General features: G+C 43.0%; 1 protein-coding gene across 3 annotated transcripts; it reads right to left on the reverse strand.

The window, feature by feature from the left end:
• Positions 1–341: 341 nt before the first annotated feature.
• Positions 342–23,115, reverse strand: LRRN1 (leucine rich repeat neuronal 1). 3 transcript variants are annotated; one of them, XR_009743794.1, is made up of 3 exons: positions 22,949–23,115; positions 3,478–7,538; positions 342–1,657 (listed from the first exon to the last, which is right to left on the reverse strand). XR_009743794.1 is itself a non-coding variant. In XM_061455698.1 (2 exons), exon 2 carries the CDS (start codon positions 7,309–7,311, stop codon positions 5,161–5,163), a length of 2,151 nt encoding a protein of 716 aa, XP_061311682.1. In that variant the 5' UTR covers positions 7,312–7,538; positions 22,949–23,115; the 3' UTR covers positions 342–5,160. The 3 variants fall into 3 exon arrangements, 1 of the variants encoding a protein (XP_061311682.1); XR_009743793.1 differs by having other exon boundaries at positions 342–730; positions 1,075–7,538; XM_061455698.1 differs by having other exon boundaries at positions 342–7,538.
• Positions 23,116–24,713: the final 1,598 nt, after the last annotated feature.

Here is a 24,713-nt window from a genome sequence, read left to right on the forward strand (position 1 = left end):
AATAGGCCACAGTAGGAAATGCTGCTGTTAAGGAATTTTCACTCCAGCTGTGAGCAGTAACCTGGAACTGCAGTTTTTAAAGATGCAGGCCTTGTTTAGATCACTGCAAATCAGAACAGAATTTGCATCCCCCTCCCCCCATTCCCATCACTGAGATAAAAACTGTGGGTTTGAGTGATTTTTGGAGGGAAAGAAAATCCCCAGAAAGTCTTTTACAGCTGCTCAGTGTTTAAGGAAAGTGAATACTTCCAGATGCACCTGAGGAAAATCTCATTTACCACTCAAGTTAATGAAGCTCTTAAGTCATGTAGTTGCTTTTGAAAATTTCACTTACTGATCAATTCCAGTTTTTCCAAAGTATTTATTTTCATGTATTTCAAAACCTGTTGTTATGATGCTTTTATTATGACTCAGCATTCCTTTGGTCTACTTGACATAAATATACAATAGTACAAATTATAGAGTAAATCTTTACCTTACTTAAAAGAAAACTTAAGTCTTTTGTTGTTTTCATACCAGTAGAAAACAGGGTCATCATGTGCTCAGGAATACGGGTGGAGAGATAACTGAAGCAGAGACATGGGAAGACATTCAGGGGCTTTACTAAGTGGAAGCACTGTGCCACAGCAGTGAATGGGGAGGCAGCAGGGACCCGCTGCCTGCTGAATCGCATCCCTGATCTGACTCTTACTGACAGCCAACAGCAGCTGAGGTCTCCAAAGGGAAACGGCTGAAAGAAAAACAGGGTAAGAATCAGGTGAAGGGGAAAGGTTGGTAAACAGGTAGCTGTGAAGTTAAATACAAATTAAGGCCTTTAGTGTAATCTCTTGAGATCTCAAGATGACCAAGGCTGCAGAGGATTCGCCCTTGAACAGGAGAAAGGGTATGGGGCAGGGTGAGACCAGGGGAAGGCTGACTGAAGAGCAGATGTACAGGAGAGAGGGTGGATACAAGCTCTCAACTGTAAGATATTGCAGTAGTTGGAACAAGAAGCAAAGGAGAAGATTAAAAGGTGGATGGTTCAGGGGAAACAGAAAACATTCCCTTCTGTATGACACTGCAAATAAATGTTACCTAGGGGGGTTGGCAGCAGTAGGTAGTATCTTCTTTTGCCGGTATTTTAAGGAGGTCTCTGTGTTAACAGCATCTGATATCCCCAGCTCAGGCACTCTGGGTTTTCCTGAACAAAGTTCAGTAGTAGCACGTTCACCTGCTCTTCAGCCTTGTGCTTTCTATAGCTGCTGGGGCTGCAGCAGTTGTGCTCTCAGCACGGTGAGCATGGGAAGACAAATTCCAGTTGCAGCAGAAATTCATGGCATTCGATTCGGTGGTGGCAACAGGGTCACAGCGTAACAAACAGCTACTCCTGGTGTGTTGGGTGAGTTGTGAAACGGCTCTTTCCAGCACTGGTCCCAGGTGCCTGTGTGCTTTTCCACCATGAATTGCCCTCTGTGCGTGTGTCCATCATGATGCTTTCTAGGATGGTGAGGTGTTTAGGAGATACGCTCCAAGTGAACCCTGTTTCCATACAGGGTGCATTGGCAGTACTGCAGAAGTAGTCCCAGCTGCTTATCCCACTTAATTTCGGGAGTTTCATTGCACTGGTTTGTCCTCAGTCTTATTTTCAAAGTTTCCAGCACAAAGCAAATGGAGTTACCTAATTTGGACAAAAAGATGCTCTTTTTATCACTTAGATCCCACCTGGCCAGTGGCAATAGGGCAAGTTTATGCCCTTCTCACTGGATCTCAGTTTTGCTGACTTGTTTCCAGTTTTAACCCATTTGTGAAACCAATGGTCCAAGCTGTTGGCCTTTTCTCTTCATAAGCTTCTTTTAGTAGCTAAATGAGCATGTATTCAGAAGGCAGAGCTGGAGGGCAGACCATAGGTCTATGAAAGCATCAGTGTATTTGTGCACTTTATTCCAAGACCATGACTAATACGAGTCTTTGTTCATGGGTGAAAATACCCTCTCTCAATCCAATAGGATGTTATGACTTCGGTGAGGAAATTAAAAGTGAATTTAGCTGGAATACTGTATACCATATTTGAGTGAGCTATTTACTCTTCAGGGGACTGAAATATTTTATGATTGGACAACCAAGTGGAAGTAACATTGCAGAAGTTTAGTTGGGTATGAAATATCTACTCTTACACAGCATTTCTAAACTGTTAGTCAAATGAAAGATAACAGTGGGTTTTCCCCTACTGTTTTTAAAGTGGTCAATCTCAGTCTCTGATTCTCAGCAAACCCGGGATGTTATTTTGTCTTCAGTGAGTAGCAGATGCAAATACGTCTTGAAGGCAATTAGAGTAGTTTTATTTTTGCTTACAATGAACTGCAAGCACAAAGTGGGCAGCCCAAGGTTGAAGGTTATTTGCTAAGATTATATGCCACATGTGATTCATCTCTGGCCCACTTCTTTTGATTTTATTAGCAAAACTTTAAATTTCCAAGGGATCTCTACAGTATTCTCAGGGGTCAGATGATAGGGCTGAAAATACATCTCACTGGTGGCTGTGTGGGCAGAATACACTGTGTTAACTAGATGCTGTTCAGGTAACCTGCATCCCTCTCCTGGAGTCCCAGCAACGTCAGCTACCCTGAAATACTGCACATCAGCACATCCTGGAGAAGTGCATGGCAGGCCATTTCCTCCTGCTGTTCTTCAACAGCATTGCTCTAAACAGATAACAAATGACATAAAGCCCCCAAACAGGTCTGCAGGGAACAAAAGGCCTGTTATTTCCCCAGTGGAAAGGAACATGTTAAACATTGCTTTCCTTCCCGTACCCCCCAGCTGCTGTTGGTGATTGCTGATCAAACTCAGGAGTGCTGCTTTCTTCTCCTTCTCAGTGTCCCTTACTCTGGAAAAAGTAGAGTGAATCTTCACTGCAAAGGAGATCTCAGTTTTCATTCAGCATGCCTACTGTAATAATAAAGGCAGTTTTAAGGATAGATAGCATATAGACAAGATTATAATTATTGCTCTGAAGCTCTCCTGGAGAAGAGGAAATTTCCCATTAACATTAAACACAAATACAGGAGAAGGTGACAAATAAATGCTTCCACTATGGTACTTCTCCATGATCAAGACACTTGCCTAATCCCAACATCTAATTGTCATATGATTAAAAATGTATTTGATCTCATGAATATATAAAAGATTGTGTGTAGCAGCATAAAGTACTTGATTTAAATGCATAATTAATAGCTTCATTTAGCTTTATATTGAAATGGAAGATAAACAAGGCATGTATCCAAGAGATGTACTGAAGTTTTTGCACCAAAGCAGCTTATTAGTGAAACTATGCTGATAACTTTTCACTTTTAGACAGTTACCTGAAGGGGAAAAACAAGTCTGAAGCTATCTGTAAGTTTGGGGGGGGATCTTTGATATATCTGAGAAGCCAGTGAGATAAAAACTTCAAACAATCCCAAAGCACATCCATTACTTTAATTGTTAACTTTTACTTACCAAGAAGGTAATTTGGGTGTAAAAACACTTAAAAAGTTGCCATTGACAGTGGTCATAGAGCATAGAAAAATCTGTGCTTGCTGATCAGTATTTAGCATAAGTGTAACTCAGGAGAAACCCACCCTGCCTGTGACTTGTGTGCAGTCTCTGGAGAACTTCATGGGTTCAGAAAAGACAACGTACAGAGCTTCTGTAGGTTCAGCTGTAAATTATGCCTTTATATTATACCCAGTGCACACATAGAAACACCACCACTTTCTGAGTTCTGCACTCGGACCATATTAAATCCATAAAATATCTAGAGTACTGGTTAATTTTAAGCCTATAAAAAATACAGCAGTGGAGCCAAACATAGTACTTTTTGTTAGTTTTAAGCATCTTGATTTGTACTTCTGAAGGAATATTAATCCAATTCACTTTTTCTTTTTTTAAAGTATATTCCAGGATTCAACTGTTTTATTTCAGTTTGGTAGCACTGAGTTGTTTCCCTTGTCCTCACTGATTGTAATGACAGCTAAATGTCAGCTTCATTTTTATCTTGGCTCAGAATATAAACAGAAAAGTGTACAAAAAGGAAGATGTTTTGTTACACACTTCTGGAATTATTTTTGATGTGTACCTTATGCAAACAGTTTTGATTCTGCAGTGATTTGGAGCCCAAAAGCCATACAGATACATGTCTGATTAGACTATTTTCAGCATTTTGCATCTAGTGTAGAGAAAACACTGCCATTAAAATAAATGCATACAAAAACCAAGTGGAACTTTTTTGAAATGTAATTCCATCAAGAAAAAAAACCCACAATATTTTTATATAACATTTTGGATATATTTGATGTCAAAACATGATCACCAGTCAAACCAGTGACAGCTAAACCCAGTACATTATTGTGACTTCTAAAGTAAAAAACCAGAACAAAACTAAATTTATTATAGCTCTGCCTTCATTCAACACCATGTGTTGGTGATTTAAACACAACAAAACTCTAGTATTCTTCAAAAGTGTCTACTAAATAGAATAAAAATAATAAGAGAACAATTAACATTTAGTCTGTTACATTAAAAAATTGGATGTACATATTCCTATTGCCTGTTAGCTTGACCTAAGCTTTTCTCAACTACTACAAAAATAAGAATAAAAAAAGAAAACCCATTGTTCAAAGTCAAAAACATTCAAATCAGTTGATACAACATTACAGTACAGTCAACTAACATCATTCAAGGTCTCATTTGCTCAGTGTACGAGTCCTTAGACCAGTGTTACAAACCTAGTTCAACGCAGTTTCCAAACTGTATGTTAGCCTTGCAAGATACTGTACTCTACTGATGGCTTCGGAGGAATGGGGTTGTGCTACTTTTGGATCACAGGGTAACCCCAGCCTCTCATTAATTGTATTCAGCACTGTAGTTAGACCAGCATTAAGTTTAGCACAATAACTAAAAAAAAAAAAAAAAAAGAGGAAAACGAAAGGAAACCAGGATTGGAAGCCAGGTGAAGCTGCCATTTGTGTCAGACAATTGCGATACGCTATACTAAAAAATCCTGAAATATCCACCTGTCCTCACTGCTCTGCCACGAACTAGCAAAGTCAAAAATACAAAAGTCTTCAACTTCTCGTTTTTGCAGAATAAAGCAAAAAAGTCTTTGTGCTCCTTACTACCAGAAGCAAAATATCCTCTGAGTTACCACATGTAATAGCTTCTGGATGTGTCGACTTGGGTTGGCTTGGTCTCTGCAGAACCATCCTTGTCTTTTTCACTGTCGCCTTCCCAGAGATTAATAAGTGGAGGGTAGAGCTCGTTCAGGGGGATTGAAGAGGTCTTTTGCATATATTTTTTCAATGAGTGGTGGTAGTTTTTTCTCTTAAATCGTTTTGCAATATAAACAGAAATGGAGGCGAGGCTGATGACGGCAAACATGGACCCCATTACTGCTGCGAGGGCAGTGCTGGTCTCTTGGTCTGAAATATCTAGCGCAAAAGCTGCGTTTTTTGTTGTAACATTAACACAGGACTTCTGTGTTTGCTGATGGATGTTTGACACAGTTAGGCACACTTCATAATCTGTAGATGGCTGTAAATGTGTGAGGTTATATTCATGTACATCAACTGGGACCCTAGCAGTGTATGTGATGTGAGGGTTGTCAATCTTCATAGTGGCTGATGACCATTTTAAATTGGAAGTCATGACGTTGGAGTTAACTTTCCAAGAAACTAAGATGGAATGCGATTCTGCTTGCTTGACGAAGATTTTCAGAACCTGGGTACCATCCAGAAGCGTTCCGTTCACCCGGACAGTAGCAACCCTTGTGTCAGCCCCTTCTACGTTTTGAGCAACGCAGGTGTATCTCCCGGAGTCTTCAACCTGGACATTAGAGATTTCCAAGGTGCCTTCACTGCTCAGCTTGTATTTGTCAGACAAACTTTCAACAGTTACTTTATTGCCGAGAGGAGTGACCCAGTAAATTTCTGGCTCAGGTTCCGCCATTGCCCGACAGTCTAAAAACACTGTCATGCCAATGTCCAAGTTTAAGTGATTTGGAAAGGTCTCATGAGAGATCATTGGAAGACATTGTTCATTTGAATCCTGTATTAACACTTCCTTCACCTGCTGCCCTCTGTATTCTGGGGGCATAGCGCAAAACATGGATAGAGGTTCCATGAAACGGATATTGGTTTTGTTTGAGTTGATCCAGTGAATGACACAGTCGCACCTGAGCGGGTTACTGTGGATACTGATCTCACGCAGGTTTGGAAGGGATTCCACTGTCTTTTGGTAGACTGCATTCAAGGCATTGTTGTTCAGCATCAAGCTCTCCAGGGCAGGAACATTGCGAAATGCCGAACGATGTATGTAAGACAGCTTTGGATTGTTGGTGGCTTCAAGCTTTGTAAGTTCAGGCAAGTTGTCAAGTGCGTACCTATCAACAGAAACGAGTTCTCCCATGTTATTGATTCCAAGCTCTTTCAATCTGAGCATGTTTTTAAAATCACCTTCCTGAATTTTATGAATTGGATTTTTGTTGAGATCCAGGAATTTTAAATTTGGGACTTTCTCAAGTGCAAGCTGAGGAACTTTTACCAATTTGTTGTCATAGAAGGAAAGACTTTCAAGACTATCCAAGCCTACCAAGGCATTGCCAGGAATGTCTGTGAGATACATACCTGCCAAAACTAAACTCCTTAAATTTGAGAGTGGTTTGAAATTCATGTCTAATATTCCAATCACTGGATTTTCTCCAATCATGAGAATCTCAAGGTTAGGAGTAGAATCAAACCAACGGCTGTCAATAACCTTTAATTTGTTGGAGTTGAGATGTAATCTCAAAAGGTTTTTCAGGCCAGAGAATGCATTTGCAGAAATGCTGCTGATCTGGTTGTGGTTTATATATAGCTCCTGAAGATTGCAAAGGTCTTGCAAGCAGTAGTCAGTCATCTCCGTTATCTGGTTTTCCTCCAGGTGCAAAGTAGTAAGTTGACTGAGATTTGCGAGCCCCACATCTCTGATACTTGTGAAGTTATTTTGTGAAAAATCCAGTTCTGTTAAATTAAACAGCTGTTGGAGTTCATCTGTGGTCTTTGCAATGTTGTTGCTTTGTAACAGAAGGACTTGAGTGTCACTGGAAAGATTGCTGGGGATTTTTGTTAACCGAAGGTCATTGCAGTCAACTGTTGTGGCTTCCCTGTACGTTGACTGTGGTGTAAACCATGGCCTGATTTCACATACACAAAGCTGTGGACATTCGTTACTCTGCATGGAAGACTCAGTTAATGAATTCATTAGCAATTCTAGCACCAACTGGCAAACAGTTAAAGCAACTCTAACCTTCGCCATGCTGGTCAGTGAGTGAGTTCAGCTCGCCAGCCCCTTTAAACAGCAAGAGATTGAGAGGGTAATTGGTTTTCAGGCAGCAAATGTAAAGCTTAACGTGAAAGGCTTGGACATCCAGAAAGTGAAAAGATTGTTTTCTGAGTTTAGAGAAGACAAGAAATAGTCTTGAAGACTTTCAGCTGCTCCTCTGTGTTCCAGAATCTTCTGCAAACCAGTGTCTGAAGATGTTCCTGAAAACAGATCAGGGTATATGTTACGGTCACGTCATGTACAATTTATATATTATTCAATGTCTTCTTCCTTTAAAGAAAAATATCTGAAAACAATCATTATTATCACATTCACCTCTTACAAAAATCCTGACCTGGTGTGGTTAAGTTATGTAGGGCTTGGAACTCTCTTCTACTTGGGATTTACATGAGAAAACTCTCATCTCAAGTGAATGACTGTAGCAATGTATGCAATGAGCTGAAAAGAAAACTTTCAGGTATCTTTCAATTCTAGTCTGCAATATTTGTTTGAATGGCATGAGAAATGCTAAAGATGGAGGATATGCTGGTGACTGCAGCCTAGGTCTCAAAGGACTGCTCAGAGCATCATCCTGATGGGAGGCAGGGTGCCAGAGCTGTCTCAAGGCCCGGATTTCATGTGAGTGGAATTAAGTAAGGCTCAGGAAGATGTTGACTTATAAATTTCAAGCTAAATACATACAAACTTTGCCAAAATTCATCCGAGTTAATCAAATCAGTTCCAGATAACAGTTTAGATTTAATCCAGCTAAGCACCAAACAATAACAGTAAATTTGATTAAATGAAGTTACTGTCCTTATTTTAGCTTTGTCCTTCATTGTGCATCATGTGAATTGTTCACCACAATTCATGTATTTTTAACCTGAAGTTATTCATGCAAGAGTAACTGAACAGTGTCCAGTGTCCGAAAATCTGTTGTGTCATGGGTCTTTAAACATGGATTCACTCTAAGCTCTCATCACAGGATGGTTTGTGTTGGAAAAGACCTCAAAGCTTATCCAGTTCCAAACCCCTGCCACAAGTGGAGACACCTTCCCCTAGAGCAGGTTCCTCCAAGCCCCATCCAGCCTGGCCTTGAACACTGCCAGGGATGGGGCAGCCACAGCTTCTCTGGGCACCCTGTGTCAGCGCCTCAGCACTCTCACAGGGAAGAACTGCCTAATGGCTAATCCAAATCTCCCCTCTGTCAGGTTAAAGCCATTCCCCCTCGTCCTGTCCCTACCTGCCCTTGTACAAAGTCCCTCCAGGCTTCTTGTCGGCCCCCTTTAGGTATTGGAAGGATTTTCTTAGTAAGATCTTTCTAGTTATCACTTTATTGAAAAAATAAGTGCCAGGAAACAGTTTTTTATCTGCAAACCAATCTATTACTGCTGCTGTAAAAAGCATTTTTTTGAGAGTTTCTGTTTGTGCATGTGTGAAATGTGCAATTCAGGCTTGTGCTGTGAAGTACAGGAACTGCCTCTCCTTCCATCTGGAAGCACGTTGTTTTGGTGGTGGCGGCGACGCTGCATGAACTGATTTTCTCCAGCCAGTGCTCATGGCGGTGATTTCACATGCCTGTATTTCTCTTGGCTCGTTGTGCACATCAGTTTTGGCAGATAAAGTACACCTTTGCAGTATCTGACAGTGAAGGTTAAGCAGATTAGTGCACGTGTCCAACAAGCTTTGAATTAAATACAAAGCGCTCTCTAGCAAGGCATGTGACAAATCTGAACAAGGATTTAAAAAGCAGACCTGTTGAAATTCGAGGTGACACCACAAAGCTCAAGCTCTAATGATTGTATCTCTTTCAATTAGAAAGTAGGGAGGCCTCAGCCTAGTCAAAGCCTACAAAAGATATCACTATATAAAATAATAGAACTCAATACAGGTTTTGAACAAAGTTGCAAAATAGTCATGTGCATAGTGGCGACGGGAATGCCATTTTCTGATGTTTTTACTTCAAAATCTAATCAGCATATTAAGTAATGAAATTACAGTATTTTAGTTCAGAGTATGATATAATGCTATGAGTATGTATGTGTTATAAGTAGAACACATCAACAGTGTTTTTATGTTGGCATGCTGTTATCTGTTCTGTGGCTGTATTTTGGAGGAAGGGAAACAGTAATGTTGGCCAGAGAGCACTTGACCCTGTTGAGTTAGGTACTCTTTCTGGTAGCTGAGACTTGAGAGCTGAGAAGAGCTTGCTGGAGGCAGAACAAGCAGATGCAGAACAAACATTCCTTCTCAAATCACTTTCAGCTGATGGAAAAATTAAATAAGACATAAGTGCATTAAAGAAATAAATCCTAACGGCACCGTAATAGCGAGGAGTGTATTAACATAGAGTGATGGGGAGGCTGGGATAAACAGCTATGGTGACTTCAGTGGATGCTTCTCTCAGTGAGAAGATATTTGTAGCCGACCCAAACTAGACAGTTCTTGGAATATTGAAGATCTGAAGTTTAACTGATGTAATTCCAGATGTTTGAAATTACAGCATTTGCCAGTTAATAATGCAGGTAGGGGTCTCACCCTGTAACAGTTTTAGATCAGTTCTGGAGGTGCCATAAGCTGCTGTCACTCAGGGGCTCTTCCTTGCAGAGGGAGATGTCTCTGGTCCTGTTGTGCAGTTTGGCTCAGAAAGGAGCAGCACCACCAAGGGCAGCAGATGCCACTACCAGAGGCAATACTGCTTCTAACGTTTATGCCTTTGGGTCCCTCCTGTAACTTTTTTCTAAGCAGATGAAGAGAAAGAAGTCCGTGCCTTATAAAGTTATGGGCCCTGATGGTGGTTTGGTACTGATCCTGATGTACATGAGGAATCAGGTAATGCTTTAAAATTGAAACTCCCCAAAAAAGACTTCAAAGCTTCTTTAAAATACGTCAGAGCTCATCTAGACTTTGAAAAAAAGTCAAATTCAATCCTTCCTTTGTTGAATATTTGCATCCTCTTACTTGGACATTGCAGTCATTGCTCATCCTTGATAAGAAGGCATTTCTGGTTTTATTGAATAGAGTTCTGGGGTTATGATCACTATGAACATACAATTTTACAAGTTACTAGTGATTCTTACTCTTCTCTGGTTATTTTCTGCTGCAAATGGATTTAATTTTAACTGGAAAATATTCTTTAGAAATGACTTCCACATTTACTATCTCCAATCTCTCCCAGCCCAGGGCAGCTTGGATGAAGCTACAAGTGAAAATCCAGTGTAATCAAAAAGTAAATGCCCATGTCCATTTTAGTGCTGTGCTTATGTGAATAGCAGCCCAGAGGTCACAGCTGGAGGGAAAACCTGAGTCATGGAGTTTTGCTTTGGCTACTGCTTATGCTATAAAACCCCATCCTTCTCCCTGAGAAGAGCTACAGAGGGGCAGCCACTGTTAGTGACTGTGCACTGCGGTTTTACAGAACTAAGTGGCTGTTTTGTTCTGCTCTTTGTACCTATGTATGATATGCTTGACCATCTCAGCACTCAGGTTTGCAAGAAGCAGCTGCCAGCTCTCTGCCTCTGCTAAGCAGTCACCAACAGCCATCCCTCCACCCCTGGATGTCTTCCCAGCTCTCCAGCTGGCAGAACTGGCCACAGACACCTTAGTGTCCACAGGAGTAAAAGAGCACAATGTTTTCCACCATGTTTCTCAAATGTTAGACTCCTCAGGTTCTGAAGCCCTATCTAGAATAATAATCACATCTTTCCTCATGAGAACTAGACCAGATATGTATGTGGCAATTTTTATTTTCTTTGTGGATAAGCTGGAGGACAACCAGATTTTGAAAACAAAATCTGTGACAGTACTTGGTTCCCAATGAATAATCACCAAACCCATGTGGATAAACAGGGGATTGCTCCTGGGAAAGTTCCCACCTCTCACTGGAACCAGAGAGACTGAATTGAGAATGTGAGTGTTACTGTGTGCCCCTTTCCTGCTCGGCATCTCAGCCTTTCACCCAGTGAGATCCTTTTGTATTGTTTTTTTATATCTAAAATGAATACAGTATGTCCCTGGTAGCCAGGTGCAGACCAAGTGAAAGACAAGACGGGGGAATCAGTTCAGAAGATTTTGGCTTTTGAAGGCCAGGGAGTTGTTTCTTATAGAAATACAAGTTCTAGAGCAGGGGCAGAGCAGTAGCTCCAGGCTTTTTGGATTAGGGGAGAATATCAGACCTCAAAACCTCCCTTAGAACACAGTCATATCACAAAACACCTTTATTTTGTCTTCTGACAATGGTATTCAATATGGGTCAGGACATTTCTGGCGGTCCTTCTGGTTCTGTGTTAGAAACTTCTTTTAAAAACACCGGGTGAGGAAACTTCCCCTAAACAGTAAGGGCTGGCAGGGAGGAAGAGATAAGGACAGCTTTTAGCATTCTCTGCCTTCCCTCTGATTCATTAAATTCATATTTGTTAGTATACCAAACCACAACACCACTCACAGCAGCTGTTAACTTCACACCACCAGAAATAATGGTTAATTTAATGCAAGAGATATGGAGGGAATTATTTACTAGTTGCTAAATAAATGCATTTTCCGTGGGACCTCTCAGTACCCAGTGCATGAAGGAACCACATTTCTGTCAGTGAGCAAACCCACAGCAGATGTCTGGGATCTTGGCTTGTTTGTGTTTCTTTGTGTGCAGGGAATGTGAGCACCCTTCCTGCGCTTCCCATCCTGGAAATGCAGGGGAGAGGTTTGTGTAATGTTTCCCTTTCCAGCTAGGTTGTGAAAACTGCATAATATTGAGACTTTCTTTGGCCTAAGAAATCGTAATGGTGGGTATTTGGTTATGGAGCAGGAGATGCTTCACATCAGCTTGCCTGTGGGGTGGAGAGGTGTGCACGGGCAGCTATAGCCTGCTGAGGGCTGGCGAAACTTAGTCTAGCCATTCAGGTGCTCCAAAGAAAAAGTACATTTAAGCCCACAATGTAGTAAGAGAAGAATAGGAAGGGACAATAGTGAAATAGTGTTCACGAAAAGCATTCACAGTTAAGTTGCCAACTAGACAAGAAATAGATATTCAACATTTTTTTCTTGATAATAGGAAGACAAAGTGTTGTCACTTCCTTGACAGCTTCCTTGTCACTGTTAACAATTGCTGAAAAAGAAACAATAGAGTTTGCACATGGATATTTGGATGTCTGTTTTGAAACAGCAGCACTACCACAGAAAATCTTCTCTCCCTACATTCTTGCAAAATTGCTTTCATATTGCAAGTAGCATCAGCACAGATTTTGGTTGGCAGCCGTATGTACTAAATGTGTCCAGGTAAAAGTTTGTGGGATCGGATACATCAGATAACAGCTAGTCTTTTGGAAAATTGTCTGTTGTGCTAATGTTCTGCTAATGACTTGTGCAGCTTTCTTGTTTTCCCATCATTATCGTTTGTGAAACTACTGCCATATAAACATCCTCTGTCATCAGTCAGTTCAGGAAAACTTACCCTGATTCAGGTGGGTCATTAGGAAAATACACATTATACAGCCCAGCCACGCTGCCCAGGAATCTACTGTAGTGACAGAGTATTACTGCCAAAGCATAAGGAGGGGTGAAGCTTCAGCTGGAACAGAGTGATCAAGAAAACCAAATTCAGACTGGGATCGATACAAAGTGTTCCTCCATAGTCAGGGAAAGGAGGAGCTTGTTTAGATAGGGGATGCTGAAAGAGGTTGGCTTGGCTGATCTGGCAAAGAGCTAGCTGGAAGAACTGCTTACTCTGGAAGTGATGCTGGAGATGAATTGGCCTGTAATGAGCTCAGGCTGAGTTCATTAGTCAGTTAAGACAGTTTGACAAGTTTAAGGAAAGGTTGCTGTGTGTATGTTGGAGGTAAAAAGTGTCTAGCTTTACTTTTGAGTCTCAGTAAGGCCTTTGTAGTTCTATATCCACCCATCTTCTATAGAGAGAAACTAAGCTATTGATGTCATACTGAAGGTGAACAATAACCTCTGATAGCGTCCTTTAGGAGAGAGAAGGGTACTGAAATACCACAACACAAATACATACGTGCACTCACTAAATCACACAAGCAAACACAACACAAAACCTGGTATAAAATGCTGTGTTACTAAGATCAAGGCTTCCTCAAGTCAAGAGCATCAGTGACCTTGTACAGCGTCAAGAAAGAGGCAGGACTTGGACTTTGAGTCCATTTAGAGAAATACTGAGGAATTGTGCCTGATAGTAAGCCTTTTGTATTGAGGCTTTTAAAGCCTCTGATGTCATCAGGATATAAGCTATTTACAAGCCTGAATTGTGTAAAATACAGAAAACTCAGGCTGAAAATGATGTGAGTCAGTTGAAAGAGCATACCAAAATCTGAAACCGGGAACTTGTTATTAAAAGCAAAGAGAAAAACAAGGGCCTATAGGACATGTAATAATGCTATAAAGCTTCAAAACACATCCTCAGGGATTTATAATATTTAAGCTTTGGAGTTTTTTTCTGTGCAAATAACACCTACTTTTTGTTCTTGTCGATATACACATTCCATCAAAATAAATTCAGTGTTTAATTTTAGGGAAAGCTCTGGTGGGAATGTGATTTGCTGTATTTCAAGCCAACCTTAGCATGCTTTATCTGTGTTCTTTTGAAAAATACTACTCTTATCTCCGCAGAAGAAATTCAAAGAGCATCCTATTCATAATGCCTGTGCTGCAGGAACAGCATATTACATCTTAAAAATTTGCAATTTATTGGGATTTATTCTTAAGACTTGCATCTGATACAGTGGTTTTCATTAAAATATTAAAGTATATTTGCAGGAGAGAGAATTACTTTCATTCAGACACTGATCTCGAGTACAGGAGGCTAGATACCATGCAGAGTACAGCTACTGTGTATTGATGGCCCATCAAATCAACCATGGAATTGCAATCCAGCTTCTGTCATCTGTTTGAAAATCTCTTACAAATTACCATTAACAAGTCATATTAGAAACATCAGGAATAATAAGTACTTTCTAAACAGTGGGTTGTCAAATTATATAGTCTGTTTAAATGTAAACCTTTTACAAGCCTTGCAAACCCAAAAGGCAAGGTATGTTTGTACAGTAGTAATAGTCTTACACTATAAACCCAACTTATTATCTGCTTTCTTACTACGTTTATTTTCATAGAATAGATTAATCTTGGGACAATATGGGCTGGTTCTTTCAGTGCTGATGACTTCAGTTTTTGTGTCCTGCTAACACAGAGTTTGTCCCTCTTCAGTGCAGAGGCAGTACTAAAGCTTTTCTTTCATTCGATGGAGAAAAATCACATCTGTGATCATTATTCTCATTTCATGTAATGACCAGATAGAATTATTTGACTAGATCAGCTTTCCTAACAGCCAACCAAGTAACTTCCACTGTTGGGTTAAAAGCCAGTTTCATGAGACCTTCCTTGCAGCTCTTCCCTTCTGCAACCAACTGCATCTGGATGGGGGACAGACCTCTGGGGCCATCCTTTCATTTCCACCTGTACATGCTGTTATGCATTCACAGCCTTCAGTATGTTTTAAATGTGAGGGAGAATTTAAACCTAATTGGATTCAGCTTGTACAGTATCTAAAATAATAACTAATTTTAGAAGACCTATTCCAACTATTTTTTGCATTTAGTCTATCTGCTAGCTGAAGAATGAAAGAGGACCATGACTAAAGAAATACTGCTTCATCTTCTAATCATATTTAAAGAACAGAAATGGAATTCAGTCTTGGTATGCTTGGGAACTTAGAATCACATGGAGGGATTCAAACATCATCTTACCCATGGGGGCACCCACCTCATGAGAATTTCATACAAGAACAACTCAAATAGCAAGAAACAGATTATCAAAATCAGTACAGCTTAAATGACAAAGAGGGAAAAAAAAAAGAGAAATAGCTCTAAAAGAGGAACAAGGGCATTAAGATTGTGTTGGATTTTGAGTAGAATCTTCTTTTTGGTCTTTGACTACTCTGAGAGCCAAGGCAGCTTTGCCAGTGGACGTGAGGTGTTAATAATAATGAAATAAGGAGCAGATGAAACGTATTTTTAACCACAAGAAATATGGATGCCAGGATTCCACAGGATTTTCATGAAGCAACAGAAAATCCTCTTCCTCTCTTTTTGCTGACTGCCTTTCTGGCAGTGTGATTATTTTGCTTCCTACACAGTTCTAGATCAAACTCCAGTTTTATGAGTCATTCAGGATCCCCCACAGTTGGGATAGACCCCGGTGTGTAAGAAGTTGTTACTACCAGAACGGATGCCAAAACATTCTGTGCTAGAGATGGTAACCAATAAATAAAAAATTAAATGAGTCAGTGCCTCAGTATGTATTTATAAAGGCAGCATAACAACACTGGCTTTAGGAAACACATAGGACTTGTTATTAAAAAATGTATATACATCTGTGTGTGTATGGATATGCAATAAACCAGCCAGTTGTTTATCTTCAAGCAAGGAAAGAAGAGTTCTTTTCTGGCCCTTGTTACACTCTACTTTAATAATTCCATTTCCTGTGGCTGTACTATGTGTTTTCCATTATTAGTGAATAAGTATTAAACTGTGGTTTACTGTTAGCCTACAACCACCTGTAGTTGGCCTACAAAAACCTGTGCTGTTTATGCATGTAGCATGCTTATACAGATCTTCAGCCCTTAGCATAAGAGAGTCTCACTGATTTTTTCTAGGAGTTACAGTCTTGCAAGATTAAGTTCTTTTTTTTCTGAGCTACATTCACATGTAAATGTTAATAAAACCATATATTGAACTGACTGATACAGACACATCTTACTGCTCACTCAAGGCTGTGAACGTACCAACAATAAAGTAAATGGATTTATCATGGGAAGTGCTAGGATCTAACAGAAAGGCTGTTGGCATCAAGACAAAGATCTGGAACTCAACCAAGTTGAGGCAGGATAGAAGTAATTCCATTAAGTGGCCAGAGAGTTGGGTTTGGTACTGCTCTGACCTAAGGCTTTACTCTGATCTAAGAAAAAAGTTACTTTTTCTCCATTAGATATTAGGTATTACGTGACCTCACCGTCCCTTTTCACAAGTTTTTCTGCACTTTTGAATGGGCTTCTATGTTTTGTAGTATTGTAATTGTTGTAGTTTTGTAATTGTTCTGAAGACCTCCTCCTTCCACTCACAACTGATAACCCATTACACTGGGCTTAGAAAATACATACTTTATGGAGTGTTTTCCATCCTTATTTCATTCTAAAACTGTTTTAGTATTGTGTGGAACATGGAGCAGGTCATCTGCACGTCAGCAGGAAAGGAAGGGTTGTTCAGCTGAGAATGGTGAAAATGCTGGTAGCACGTATTTAGCTATTTCTTTTTATCTCATGTATCACCTACGTTTTGAAACTAACTTTGTCTCATGCAGAAGACAGATCACAATCCTGCTTTGTGAAGTTCATGAGATGTAAAGAGGAAATCCATCATGTTTAATGTATTTGCATGTTTAAGAACAGACCTAGAAATTGTTCTCTAGCTTTAGTCCTCAGTCTTGTCATGGCAAAGTCAGCAGTTTTTCCACAGATAGGTTTATTTCATAAGTGCTTGCAAAACCAGAAGTCCTAAAATTGCTGCCTATTGCAGAACACGTAGGAGACATTATTTCTCTCACAATTGATGTTTCCTAGATAAAGTCTTTACCTAATGACGATGATTCTTTCAGGGACAGCGATGTTTAATTTGTATATACTAGACTTGTTTCACTTGAAGGAGGCAGAAAGATAAAGGAAAACCTATTTATCACTGGATTTATAAAGAACACTTACCTTGCTTTACGCGCTGCCTTATACTATGATAAAACCATCTTAAAGACCTGTTTTCAAGCAGCTATTTAAAAACTCCTTTTGCAACTGGTTCACTTAACTGGTGATTCATCTATGGATAAAACAAGTTACTTTTGCCCATTATGAGCAGGGGATCTCTGTAATTATCAATATTTACTCTATTTCTGTTAGAATGATGGATCATCTCTAATTTGAAAATTTAGCAAAGCCAATCAGTAGCTCATCTGCATCCTGGTAATTACATGCAGCACATTAGCAAGGTATGCATTTACCAGGTATTTTAGGACTTGCTTAATCAAATAAATTATATGATGCATGAAATAACAGAAAATACAGGATTCACTACATTGATGATAAATACTTTCAAATTACAAAAAGACAATCCAAGCTTTGAGTCATATTCTATAAAAAAAAAACAACAAACCCAACAGACCACCAAAGCACAACATAAAATGCTGTTTTACCAGATTTTGAACAAGCTCAGTAATTCTATCCAAAAAACTTCCATGTGGTTCTCAGAAGTTACTTGATTCATCACTGTGTTGCTGGCCAAACCCTGAAAACTACAGAAAATCTGGGCTTAGTCCAAATGGACCAAGTTTTTGGACCACATGGAGACAGGGGGGTTTGACTGCCCAGGGAGCTGAGTGGAAGCTGAGGTGCCCTCTGCAGAGCTCGTCCTGCTGCTGCAGCTGAGGGTTAGTGAGGAGTTTAGTGTGAATCCAGCACATAAAGAGACTCTAAAGATCACATTTTTCTTGATGACTGAAGTTACATCAACCGTACAAAAAGTTGTTATAAATCCAATAACATTATGCATTGAGGAGTGTGTGATACATCAGACTTCAGACCTCCTGCTTCTCTACAAAAGCAACTCCTTAGAGATGATGCAAGTGACTCCCAGCTGATGATGCTGGTCCCAAAAGTGGGAAAACGTCCCTGCTGGTGGTCCCTGGGAAATGGGGCTGTGCTGTCCCACCGGGACGCAGGCAGGGCAGTGGTAAGACCCCACTGTAGGCCTGTTCCTGGAGCATCATGCATAAAGAGCAGCACACGCCCTGACACCAGCCTAGGGTTTTGCTGCCTTCTGATATAAGAAGAGCCCTCTCCGCACAGTGCCCATCCCTGCTTCCTCCCCTGCCTCATGGGACATGGCTGGATGCAGGTGAGGGGCTGCACATCACCTCACCGTTGGTGGGAACAGCTTGCTGCCACGCTGCCATCCAGTAACACTGGAGTAACCAGAAAAAGGCAAACCCTGCCAGATACCTTGAGGGGAGCTTGGCTTCAAAAAGCGGTTGGGACTCCTGCTCTAATCAAAGGTGACAGATGGATAAATTGCTGGAATCATCAGTTTGTTAAATTAAATACCTGGAAACTAGGTGCTGATAGTCTCTAGAATTTCTAAACAAAACCCATGCACAATCCTTGCCTCCAGTGTTAAATGGACCCCTTCACTTTGTGAAATGGCCAGGGACAATACTGCCCTGTGTTACCACAGAGGACTGAAGGGCAGTAGCTTAGGTGAGAGAATTACGCAGCAAGACCGCGGTACCAAATAAAATAAGGGAAAGAGCTGTTTCTCTACGGCACTTTTATAACTCCTGTGCATTCTCAGTACAGCATCCTGTTAAATATTTCAAGGCTGTTACTTACAATTGCTTTGCCCTGTTGTTCTTTAAGTTAAGAAGAAAAAAGCAGTAGGTATCTGCTCCATCTCAGACTTGACCTAAAGAAACTGTGGTCCATGTGAAAACCATGCCCTGTTCCTTTGATAATTCAGCCAGCTGGAAGTCAAGAAAATGCTGGCTTGTATCACCAGATGAAGATCTTATGAATTAGAAGGTGAAGTTATAAAAACATTTTGCAGTAGAATTTAAGAACAGAGTCTAATTCTGTTCCCACTGATGCCAAAGACTTCTGCTGCCTTCAACAGGAGGAGAATTAGGCCAATCCAAAATAGGCCAATCCAGTATTTTCCTTCAGTGCCATATGCAGAAAAATGAAAGACAGTATCTAAATAGCAAAACGAATTTGAATAAAGTTGCAGGGCTTTAAGCAGCAAGAAGTAAGAGAATGTGGTGTACTAGGACTTTAATCTAGGTGCCTCTTAAACCTGCATGGAGGCCTGTTCTGTTCCTGACCTTAATGAAGTCCATTAGCACAGGGCTTAACTACTCAGCTACAGGAAAAGAACGAGACTGGGAAAGTCGCTGACTAAACTCAAGCACAACCTCAGTAGACTTGTTTCTTATCAAAGGACTACTTTGATTTCTCTTTGCAGAATTTAAGTACTCCAACTCTTAGAGAAACACTATTGTTTACTGCATTTATGACATACCAACAAAACCAGTTTCTAAGCCAGCTCCATGATTTTCTTTACTCTTGCCCATCTTTCCTCCTGTAGCTGGTACATGTTAATTGAAGAGACAAAACAGAGTATGGGAATACTTTTCAGTGCTCTTTCTTGGATTTGTGCAGGTGCTCCCCATGGAGCAGGCATGGTGGGGACTGGCTCTGCTCCTCGGGAACCCAACAGCCATTGCCAACCTGCCTAACAACTGGGAGAAAAACTAGCTTGACTCCAAAGTTCTGTTTTGTGGAGACCTTGCTGTGCTGAGAGTTATTTCTAAGATGTGGTTTGTATTTGCCACAGCATTTAAGGCCTGACCCTGCTAATAACTTAAATGCTCTTGACTGGAGCTTGGAATTTATGGTTCCTGGGAGCATCATGTATCTCCCACAGTGGCATTTCCACCTGGGAGAAGATGCAAAAATCAGATGTCATGAGGCTGAAATGCGGGTTCCCTGTTAATTAGCATTATATAAACAGATAGGAGGAGAAATGGATTTATGTGCTTCCAAAAACTTTACATAGATTTTCTTCAGTCCTGAGTCTACAAAATGTCTGCCAGGAAAAAATCTGGAGCTTGGCAGGATGAAGCCTCACACGTGTATTGTTCGCGTAACTATGGTAACCTACAAATGCCACCAGTGTTTCCATTTCATACACAAATGAGGGGACAGCTGTGGAGCCCACATGTCTGCCAATGGAATAATCTGTGGGAGCTAGGATGGCTTGGTCAGAAAATTACAACTCATTTATATTAATCAGGGCTTCAAAGAACAGCCTCCTCCGTAGTTATGAAGTGAGAAGGAAAAGAAAGTGATTTTTGTTTCTGAAAACGTTTGGCTCTTCAGCAGGTGTTTTCAGCACCTTGATACTTTGCTGGTTGAAAAAAATAAAGTATAAGAGGTGCTGCCAACAGCCAGTGCTCTTCTAGAACCACCATTGAACTTTTCTATGCTTTTGTCTTTTGCTGATGCCTGATCCGACTCTGAGCCTGACACAAAGCCCAACCTGGGACCAGGCATGCTCCAAGGCATTTGCCTGGGGAAGCAGCAGTTCCAAGAGAGGCAGAAATAACATGGCACAGGGATCTCACCCATCTACCAAAATGAAAAAACCTTATTGACTCACTCAGATCATTAACAGAAATTAAAACTTCAGAACAATTCATACAAGAAATTATTTAAACAATATTTATTATTTAAACTACTTCTTGTTGGGGATGATATAAACTCCAACAAAAAAAAATCCATATGCTCAATAATGCAAACAAATTACGTTTTCAGTACATGTTATACTATGCAAGCTGCAATACCAGTAATACTTGACTGGGTTACAATTCATCCCAAATGCTTTAAGTGTCCCTACAAACAAATCAGGAAGAGCTGATAGCAGCAGCCTGCTGATGGTTAGATGCAATAGGAATACAGCAGGAATACAGCACGCTGAGCCACAAAAGTTTTCCCTGGCTTCTGCAGTGCCACGATACTGTGTGGAAGTGAAACAAAAGGCTGCAGCATCACCTCCGCGTGGGCTGCTGCCGCACCGCATCCCAGCGGCTGTTCGGATTTCCTCAAGTACCGAGGGGTACTTTATGATAAGGTGATGAAAGCTTTAACTAACGCCAGGCTTTAAGTGATCACGTTTTCTCCACGAGCTGGAATCAAAAGACTAGCTTTAAATCAGGGCTCTTCTAGCATCTCAGCTTGATCTGTGCCTACGCCATCGTCTGAGCCCTGGTACACCAGACTGAGCAGAAGTTTGTTTTTGCAGTGTGATGCGCTCAGCATTATTCACGTCAATAAAGGGTTTCCATAGTTAAACATTAAAAAGTTTTATCTTTTTATACAACTTGATGCAAAGACCTATTCCCTTTAATAACTGGCAGTATTAAATCATGTCTGTTCTAGGTAAATGGAAATTACTTGCTAGTTGTCACAGTAACTGGTCTATTTAAGTCCAAAATGCCTACTAGGACGTATGATTTTATAGGGACTACATACAGTTCTATTCAGAGAACTTTTTACCTGTCGAGGCACAAGTTAAACCATGTCTCTAGCACAGCCTGGGTTCACCAGTTTTGGGCTGCTGCAATGTTTTGGGAGCAGGACACCTGGAGGCTGCCTGCCCAGGGACCCCAGGGGGGAAGAGGATGCTGCCTGGTCTGGGGAGCTTCTTGCACTGGTTTCTCTCTCTTGCTGCATCCATCTTAATTTAAAGTCCAACATGCAAGACTTCTGGACATACTTTGGTGTGGCCTTTGGCCAGTGGTTGGGACTGCTACAGCATGTGACTCCAGTCCTTCGAAGCCTCTATGATACTGCCTCACATACATCTTAACTGTTCTCCATAGGGGTTCACGGTCTTGTTCAGAAACGCCAACTCTGATTTATAGGGATCCTTTAAGTCCGTGAGAAAAAGGCTTAAAGGTTCACAAACTAGTTTTCATTGAGGAGATTCATTACTGGGAGCTATCACGCAGCTCCAGGACAGAAACACAGGCACCCTGTGCGTGAGCCCCTACCTACTTTCGGTGGGATTCTGTTACTTTTCCTTCTGTCGCCTGGTGGGAAAACCGCGCCGAACTAGCAGTAAACGACTTGGGGGAGGAGGTGACATGGCAGGCCGACATCTGCCGCTGCCGCTCTCTCCCGGTGGGACGGAGTGGGCACGCTGCGCTCCCCCCCTCTCTCACAGGCTTGACGAGCCCCCGCCGCTCAGCCCCCACCCGACAGCGGAGCCCTCCAAGGGGCCGCTCTGGGTGCCCCTCTTCCGCTCCTCTCCCGCGCAGGGAGAGCGTTTGGACCGCAGCCGCCCCGCGCTTCTCCCGGCGAGCGGCTCCCCGGAGCCCGCTCCCGGCCCCGCCGTGCCGCGCTGGGGGACGCAGGTGCGGAGCGGCCGCTCGGCGGACAACGACCCCGGCCCTCGGGGGACGGTTGCGGGGCCGCGGCGCTCACACTGCGCCTTTGTGCCGGTTTCTTAAGAGCCATTGTTCCTCTGAAGACTCCTTGTCTTCCAGACCCCGCCGGGTGAATGGAGGCGGCGAGACATCTGCCGCCACCCGCCCCCATCTGTCCGCGGGGCCGAGCCCGGGAGCCGCCAGCCCCACCGCGCAGCCGGCCCGGCCCCCCGCAGGTACGGGGCCGCCACTGGGACACCGAGCGGCAGAGCTGGCCGGGGAACGGCAACCGACGCTGCAGCCCGGCCGTTCCGCGGTCCCGCCGTCCCCAGGGGTGCGGGCGAAGCGGCCCCAGCCCCGGGTCGGTACGAAATCGCCGCCCGCAACGGGAAACCCTGGTGCCCGCTGGAACTTCCCCGCCAGTGGCCGCGGACCGCCGGCTGCCCGGGGGGCGCGGCCGGTGCCGCAAACTTTGCTCCCTTACGGCTCCGTGGCCAGGCCCCCGGAGATCGGTACCATCACACCGTTCCGCACCGCACCGCCCCGGAGCGGAGCGCCCCAGGGCCCGGCTCCCTCCCCCGAGCGCTGCGGAGGCACTTACCGGCGGCTGCGGATCGCTGCCCGAGCACCCGCGTCTCTTCCCCCGGGGCTGCCCGCGGGGGGCGGCACATCCGCCGCAGCCGCGGTCCCGCCGCGCCGGGCTGCGGAGCGAGGCGGCTGGGACACGGGGCGGAGGGAGGCGGGATTCCTTCTTCCTTCCTCCCCTCCCGTCTCGTCTCTCCCGGCTCCCCGCGAAGGCTGAACGGTGCGGACTGCCGCGGTGCCACTACCCGCTCTGTGCCGCCGCCGGCGCGCACCTGGGTAGGCGCCGCGGGTCAGCTGACGGGCTGCGCTCCCATTGGCCGGGCGGCACCATCTGCGCGGGGCGGAGCGCGGGGCCACGCCCCCGCGGAGGGCGGCGCAGGTGCCGCGGTGCGGGTGCCGCGCTGCCGTGGGGCCGTCGGTAGGTTTCAGAGTTAACAGCTCCTGAAGAGCATCGGCGGGTGAGTACCAGCCCCTTCCAGCGGCTGTTCGGAGTTACGCACACGGGGTGCGGGGTGAGCAATACACACACTGCAGGCCGGTTTGGCTGACCTAATGAGGAGAGATGTCACTATCGTGGTCCATAGCACAGCGTCCTGAGGCAGTGTGGACCCATTGGGCAGTGCTGCCTGGTCACTTCCCGCCAGCCCTTTGAATCCCGTTTCTGATTTTATACAGACTTCACTAGAAGTGACACTGTGGATTGAGGTGTCATGCCAAGGTACTGTGTGTTGCAGTGGCCTCCCAGGGCCCCAACGCTTGGGCGTCTGGCCTTTGTCGAGGGGCAGTGTGGTGGTGCAGCGCTGCTCGCAATGGTAGCTGTGATACTGAAGTTATACCCTGCCTGCTGGGGTAAGCACAAGGTACTGCCAGTTGAGGCATTTAGAGATAGGGAAAATCTTCCTGTAGTTAAGTAAAGCAGCATTACTCCGTGAAATTATGCTCACGTATCCTTTACGCCTGCTTGAATGAGAGATTGATGAATTAGCTGGGAAAACAATGGGCTGTGACTTCCACCCTTAAAGTGATTTGTGCCTGAAGTCCAAGGATTTAAAGCAGTCTGTGTAACCCCTATATTCACCTTGCCATTCACTCCCAGTTTTCTGTCTTGGCTCTTTTTTTCAGTTATCTTCATTTGGAGCTACCACCATGCACATTTCCCTACATATCCTTGTCCTCAGCTCAGTCTTTGCCCAATTCACTGGCTGGATTCCTGCTCTGTGATGGAGATGTTCTGCAGCAGGGTGTCAGGGTATCATTCCTCCAGCGTAAAGACTTGGATGCTGCCTTCAGGGGCTTCCCTCAGGTATCACAGCATGACACCCACAGACTCACGCAAGGGCACAATGCCTACAGAAATAAGGGTGCTCTGAGTACATATCCTCTGTTGGATACATCAGAACTTAAGAGCAAGCAGCCTGTGTTAGACAAGGAGTTTCTGACTGAACTTAACACCAAAGGCTGGCTGAAGTTAAGGTATGAAAGTCAGTCCTCGTGGCATATACCAAAGTGATACCTCCTCAGGAAATGATTTCAGAAAGTGGTTTAACACTTTTTAATGAGGAAGACCCTTACTATGAATTAACAAGAAGTTAAATACGTAGCAAATATCATCTTTAGTTAATGCTTCAGATTTCCTCCTGAGGCAATGAATTTTTTTTTTTCTGAAAACCCAAAAGGTCATTTGGGTAACATTAAAAGTGAAGTTTTTCACATTTAAGGAAATTGAATTTTCTGAAGAAACTTATCAATGTCATCCAGAAAGCCACTTTTCCTTCTACAGA

Source organism: Pezoporus flaviventris, unplaced genomic scaffold, assembly GCF_033815535.1.
Source record: "Pezoporus flaviventris isolate CSIRO_AGI_PZ_B2104156 unplaced genomic scaffold, CSIRO_AGI_Pfla_v1 ptg000021l, whole genome shotgun sequence".
In the NCBI taxonomy this organism is placed as follows: domain Eukaryota; kingdom Metazoa; phylum Chordata; class Aves; order Psittaciformes; family Psittacidae; genus Pezoporus; species Pezoporus flaviventris.

Excerpts from the sequence above, each read along its gene's own strand:
- LRRN1 (XM_061455698.1), bottom strand. The coding sequence starts at position 7,311 with ATGGCGAAGGTTAGAGTTGCTTTAACTGTTTGCCAGTTGGTGCTAGAA.